General features: G+C 41.1%; 1 protein-coding gene across 1 annotated transcript in view; it reads left to right on the top strand.

Moving 5' to 3' along the window:
* The first annotated feature begins 200 nt into the window (after positions 1 to 200).
* STAC (SH3 and cysteine rich domain) overlaps positions 201 to 7,016 on the top strand; it is a 71,706-nt gene continuing 64,890 nt past the window's right edge. Inside the window, exon 1 of the mRNA XM_059477462.1 lies at positions 201 to 397. Within this exon, the coding sequence (XP_059333445.1) occupies positions 281 to 397 (117 nt within the window). The 5' untranslated portion in view covers positions 201 to 280. The remainder of the gene's footprint in view (positions 398 to 7,016) is intronic.

Raw genomic sequence — 7,016 nt, 5'->3', positions numbered from 1 at the left:
AGGCACACAACTGACCTACAGAACCATCGATAACTTACTCCCTCGCAGCACAATCGCATAGGAAAGGGGAGGGAGGAAGGAGGAGAAGGAGGAGGAGGAGAAGGGGGGGAAAAAAAGAAAATCCAGAGAATTCTAGTCTGGCAAATATAGTGAAACCAAGCGGTCGGAGTTCATTTGCTCTAGAAGAGCAGAGAAGAAAGAGGACGCTAAATGAAAAAAAGCAAGAACCATCTGTAGCTTTTTTTTTTTTCTCCGATAGTAGCGGTGTTTTAGAGGTAAAATGATTCCTCCGAGCAGCACGGCTGAAGTCAGCGTGGACAGTGTGGAGAAAGAGAATGAAGTGGAGAGCACGGAGCAGCCCCCCTCTCCAGCATCAACTACCAGCCAGGAATCAAAGGTACTCAGAGAATGAGATTTATTTTTCTCCTCTTTCTTTGTTTTGAAAAGAGATGTATTGCTTTGATTTTCATTCGGAGCCCTGTGCCAGGAGCAGCGGCAGAGTGCAATGAGCCACCTCTGACTGCGGTGCCTGCTCCGACACTCCTGCTTCTGAATTCTGCCTGTCACCTCAGGAGTCTGAGCTGGGAAAATACCTGCCTTCTGACATGTTTGGGTTGGTGGATTTTTGCCTGTTTTCTTCTCCTTGTTACAGTGACATCCTGGGCTAGTGACGGGGCTCAGGGAGGGGATCGTTGTCAACGGGCATTGTTAGCTATTTTCACACCAAGTATCAGATCACTTAAAGGGTTTTTGTTGGAAAATTTATTTTCCTCAAAGGTTCATAGAAAATAATTTTGTCTGGAGGCTTGGGGTATTTCACCTGGCTTTACTTCTCTGGCAGACTCATCAGTGAACTTTCACTGTTTAATGAGTCTCTTAAAGCAGGAGATAAGTCACAGCTTTATCACAACGCGTGTACATCACAAAGAAAAGGATTTTTGTTTTCACAGCCTTTTTTCTGTTTGTGAGTTTTTCAATGTGGTTCAATTTACCTTATTGAAAATCAGCTTTCAGCTCAAATGGCATGGCCTCTGAATTTTTAATTGACTTGCATGTGAAAAGTTTTTCTGACTGCCAGGCTGTTACTTGGAAGACAGAGAGGCAAAAGGCAAAGTAGTAAGCTTACATAATCAAAGTTCCTTGCAGCTGAGTTGGATAATATGCTTTCACTGATCCTCTGTTACTTATGATTGATACCATGATAGCACCTGACAGATCTTTCTGTGAGCTTCATAGTGATGCTGTGTACGCATGTAAAAATAGGGAGGTTCTTGTCACTAGGAGCTTACAGGTGGGTAAAGCCTCAGGAGGTGGGAGCAAAACAGCTGCTTGACAGGGAAGCTCTTGTGCTGGCCTGTGTTTAAAGGCAGTGGCTGCCTGGGTCTAATATAGAAAGATTGCTATGTTATTCTGCAGTTACAGCTTTCCACTTTCCGGAGGGTTCAAATTATCTGTCTGTGTGGGTAGAGTTTTGACGCGGGCTTTGGGCTTTTTTATTTTATATGTTTTTTCAGAAGCTGTACTCCAAGGAGGAGAGCTGAGGTATTCCCTGTGTGATACTACAACCTCTTTAAAAGAGAGGAGCTTTTCCAGTAATAAAGCATACAATATTCACTGTACCCATTTAGTGCTACTGGAGTCTCCCTGGTTCATGGGAAATGAAAAGTAAATGGATTATTGGTATAAGCCTGGGCTCTAAAAGGATACGGTACCTAAATCCCACCCCCCTGAGTCCCCTTCTCTGGAATTACTGAAGTGTTATATGGGCAGTGGAAAGCTTTGCCCCTAGTGAGGTCCCAGAAGTAGCTGCAGGCTTCACTGCCCTGCCAGCACCAGCTGCTCGAGTGCTGTGGGCTGTGCACGGTGGGCTGTGTGCTCCCCGTGATCCCGGCTGGGATCCTCACCCTGTGCCAGAGTGGCTCAGGAGCTCCATGTGCCCCTTGGTGACAACGGTGCTTGAGGGACTCTCCCGCTGGGTTGCAGAGTGCTCTTCCCAAAACAGGCTGGCATGGATCCAAAACTCTGAGAAAGTGGAGACCTGCTCAGAGGGTCCCCTCTTGCTGTTTGTGCACCCGTGTGCTTCCAAGGATGACAACAGGAATTGGGCACATCTGGCAGGAGAACAAATAGGCTGCAAACTAGTTTATGATCAAACATTATCATCATCAATTTTTTTCAGTCTTTTGAGCATCTGAAGAAATACACTGGAATATGCAAAAGCTATGACCATGAAGTTGATTCCATTGCTTGGATAGAGATATTCTTAGCAAACAAATAATCTGTGTATTCACATTTTAGAATTGCAAATACGATCAGATAGCATGATGTATTGTCATTGCAATAGATAGAGTCAAAAGAGCCTTCTGATTACTGGGGTAATAAGCTTTCTTTTTTTGGTCCAAGAAAACAGGAGGATGGAAAAAATTCTGTGATTTCATAAAGATACTGTTTATGCTTGGTTTTTTTTTTTTATTTTCTAAGATAACTCCTAAGGTACTTCAGAAACTAGAGTCTGACAGAAGCATAGGTCAGTGCTTTCATCCTGTGATGTCCCATGCTGAGGGAGCTATCCTGTCATTCGGTGGAAACTAGGCTTTCTTCAGAAACTCTCTGTGCCCATGTTAACAAGTTCATGTCTACTGCATTTACTGCGAAACTGTTTGTGCAGTATCTAATTAGCCCACAACAACTTTTTTCTGTGGCAAAACACTTCAAACTTGCCTTTTTTTTTTCTTTGGCAAAATTCTCCACCTATTATGAACTCCAAATATACAAACAGAACCAACATGGAGGATAGCAACCTTCAAAATGACTTTGAAAACACTTCAGCAGATTAGCAATTTTGAAAAAAATTATGTAGAACTAATAGCTGCAAGCTTCATCCAGTCCAGTGTAATCCTAGACATTGGTGGCACATAATCCCTGCTCATATTAAAGTCCAGAAATGAGTTTCATCTCTCACCCTCCAGAGTGCACTCAGAAGATGACAGAGAGCAGGTGCAGCAACTTCTGACTAGAGCTGAGTTTGAGAGGCAGAACTTCAGGCTGCCACCAAGTAGCTGAAATTTGGAAGGATGACTCTCATGTTAGTCACACACCTCTGTTGCAGGAAAGCAGCTCACTCTTAAACACATGCTAAAGCCTCCCACCACCTTTTCCTGTGGATTAGGAGCATAGCTGCTGGTGAGCACGCCCTGGCTGTTCAAAGAACCATCCTGTGGTACTTTATGTACTGCTACTGTGCTAAAAACCCTAGAGCCTGAGTGGCTAAGAATCTTGCAGAACTAATAATTAATTTATTAAACTAATTTATTGGCTCTTGAAAGCATTTACTTCACACCTCAGTATGACTCAAGTGGATACTTTAAAGTTTACCAGGAGAATGACTTTAGGAGGGTACCACAAAATTGCAATTGCTAAATTTTTTACATTTATGTAGTTGTAGTTCTGGCTCCCACCTGTTTGGGACATTTACATCTGGTTTCCAAGAGAGCAAATTACTAGTTTGCCAAAGCCTTTTGTAAATTTACAACTCAGCAAGGGAGGAAGTCATTAGTTAATGAATCCTTAGGGAAAATTTCTTCTGGATGGTAGCAATTAAAGACATATTGCATATTTATTTAACCACTAACTTAGCAATATAAGCAGAAATCTAGTGGAAGTAGCGATCATGTTCCTGATGTGTTTTATCTAAATGTACCTTGGAATTTTGTAAAGAAAACTAAAATTTGAATAAATATGTGTCTAAAGAAAGGAATCCTACACATGGCATGATTTCTTTGTGTTTTAGTGTAGCTGGCACATAATTCTTTATTATTAACTTTATTCTTGTTTTATCTTACTGGCATTTGTATACGAAGAGGAAAGAACCCACTTCTGCTCATTTCTTTAGTTATGAATCAAGTTGTTATCCATCTTCTGTGAGCAATGGCTGGGGTATTCCTAGGAAATAGGGTTATCTTTGAAAATTCCTTTAGCATTTTTAAGTTTTAGGGGATACCTGAGCATGTACAATGTTTGAGCTAGTGCCACTAAGGTAGATTAGCACTGCTGATCTTCAAGATATTAGAGTTCCATGTCAATATGTTAAAAGTCTTTCAGGCTTTCTCATATACTTCAGAAGGGTTTATCAAGTCCTACCCCTACCACAGCAGGCTATCTGTCATGTAAAAGTTACTTGTTTGAAAATATTGATGGATTTCTGTGAAGATCAATTTTTTTCCCCACAGTTTTCCCATTTCTGTCTACTGTATTTGCTAAAATACAGCTATAATTGTGTTGTTCTGTAATCACACATGTTTGGAAGGATTCAAAATTTTCCTCTGAACCACTAATTCATGGGTCAAAGAAATTGCTCACACTCAGGTCAGCTTGGTAATTTGAGCAGCTAAAAAAATTTGAAGGAAAAAGATAAATTAAATCTCCAAATATATATGGTATCTGGAGTATGTATTTAAAAAAATAAATGAGTCAGCCTCAATCTGACACTTTCGCACACTGACTACCTAGTGGACAATATTCAGGGAAATGCAGCCCATTATCTTCAAATTCAGGTGTGGCAATTCAGGAGATGCAACAGTTGTTCCAACATGAGCTAACCTAATAAGCAGTACATAAAATGGAAGCTGAAAAGAGTAGGAAGCCAATAAAAGGATTAAGCATTGAAGTTCAAGGTGTGAACTTCATTTATGAATATCCCCACATCGATCACAAAGACTGAGCTTACATACCTGTCCTGCTGGATCAATAGAGCAATATTGCTTACTTGAGGTTCAAAACCAGGTGTAATTTTGGATATTGGACTAACATAAACAGCTTGAAACTCTTTGGGTTGTGTGGCATTTAAATCACATAGAGCTTGTGCCATGCTGTTAAGCAGAGATCTTCCCCACTTAAAGAGTTAATACTTTATGAGGCTGCATAGATGGTTACTCATCAATATTTTAAAAGGGCAGGGAGTATGGTGTGCAGTTAGTGTTTCACCCTCCACACCAGTGATAAATACACAGCATGTAAACTGGTGCTCTAGTCTTCAAAGCAATACCAAACAGCTTAAAAACATCCCATGAAAGAGGAAGAAAGAACAGTTTTCCTCCTCAGTGTTACTTCCATGCCTCTGTTTCAAATGGTGAGTACATGCTGTGAAGGTAAGACTAAGGGAAAGAAATTAGTTTAAGTATTTTTACATGTTTTGCAACAAACTATGAAAAGGAAAGTTTCATTAAAGCAGGAAAGTAATACTCTAACCAGTCAACGTCTCCTCAGCAGACTCATTCTTGTGTTTACACTTATTTTGACTTTCTTCTTCTTGTTCTGATTGAAACTCTCTGGTATTGTTTTTACTTTGATATATATGTCAGATAAGTTTCTAGGTACTTTGAGATATCTAAGACAAAGTAGAAATGTAATCAGTTCATTCTATTCACACTTTAAATGGTGTCAAAATGGAGAAGACATCTATTACATTTCTACAACTGAAAATGACTTGACTGAAATCTGGTGTGGTAAGAAAAAAACAAATGGATTTTTAAAATAGTGAAAATTTTCACTGAAACAAAACAAATTATTTACACAGCTGGAAGAGAGTTCAGTCCACTGTCCAGTCTCTTACACTGTATTCCTCTTCATAAAGTAATTCTGTTGAATTCAGCTTTTATCACTACTTGTAAAAAGCTCTGCCAACACCTGTGTGGTCTAAAAATGGCTAAGGGATGTCCTCTATGCTTCATCCTCTTCTAATTCCAGCATACATTTATTTTTTTGACAGCTTGTGTGCCATTGTAATTTTAATAATATTGCTTTAGCTTAAACATCTCCTTTCCATTCTTGGTGCAGGTTTCCATCCCATAATAGACTTTCATATCTCTTACCAACCTTTAATTTTTTATGCTAAATAATCTGGGCTGACATAAAATAAACTCACCATTCTTCATCTCATTCTGGTAGCAGAGCAGTGCCTCCATTTCAGTATTGAATAATCTTTCTTGAAAAAGAGTGACTGAGTTTGTGCATGGTATTTTCTGAGAGCTTGCACAGTATCATTAATTCCCAGAAACCTTGCTTCTAACCTTTGTGTCTCCTAGTCACCCCTTGGTGAACCAGAGGTCTCCATTCTATTTTTCTGGAATTTCCAGGGGATCCAGGCAGGATACATTTGTCTGTCCTCGTCTGCAGCGGTTTGAATCAGGTCTCAGGCACCGAAGTTGGCGTTTCCAGGGCTGAACTTCATCACATTTCCCTGACTCCATCCCTCAAGATCCAGGCCTCCTCATATGTGACAATGCTTCCCACCTCATGTTAAAGAAGCTTCACTGTCTGACCATCCAGGAGTCGCTCTGGCACAGTCCCTCTTGGACCTCCCAAGATGGGACCAAGGCTTCTTCCCAGCTTCACGTCCCACACTCACACAGTCACACCAGGTTTCCTTACCCACCTGACCCCAGATTTCCCATGCCACATTTTCAGATGTTTCGATCCTTAAAAAAATGTAATCACGGTGCAATAGCAAAATAACAGCTTGAGGTGGTTGCCTCCAAGATGGGACCCCAAACCAAGGAAACCCTGGGGGTTCACACCTTCACAGGTAAGCGTGGGAAAGCCTGGAGTCCTCAGCCCTGCCGTGTCTCTGTGTCTGGTCACCAGGCCGTGCCACAGGTCCCCATACCCTTTGTTATGCAAGGGGTCATCAGTTCACAGTCTTGCCTGGGGTCCTGCCACCCAGAGCTCAATCTGCAGCTGCACACACGGAGCTGTCTGTGCTTAATGCATTCCTCAACAATGCCAGAGGGAAATGGCCTTATGACCTGCGTAATCTTTGCAAAAAATCCAGTAATAAAAGTAGAGAGCGCAATATTGACGCTAAAAGTATGTCAGTGCTGTTCTTGAAGAACTCCACCAATGACCAGCCCTCAACCTCTCCTTTCAACAGAATCCATCTCCCACTGAACTTTCCACAAAACTTAGTTACAACTTTCCTCCTTTTTTGTCTTGGCTAATAGATTCCCTTTCAGGAACAT

The sequence above is a fragment of the Ammospiza nelsoni genome, chromosome 1 (assembly GCF_027579445.1).
Source record: "Ammospiza nelsoni isolate bAmmNel1 chromosome 1, bAmmNel1.pri, whole genome shotgun sequence".
NCBI lineage: Eukaryota > Metazoa > Chordata > Aves > Passeriformes > Passerellidae > Ammospiza > Ammospiza nelsoni.
Note: the sequence above shows the minus strand (reverse complement) of the source record. Positions and strands in the feature narration are given on the sequence as shown.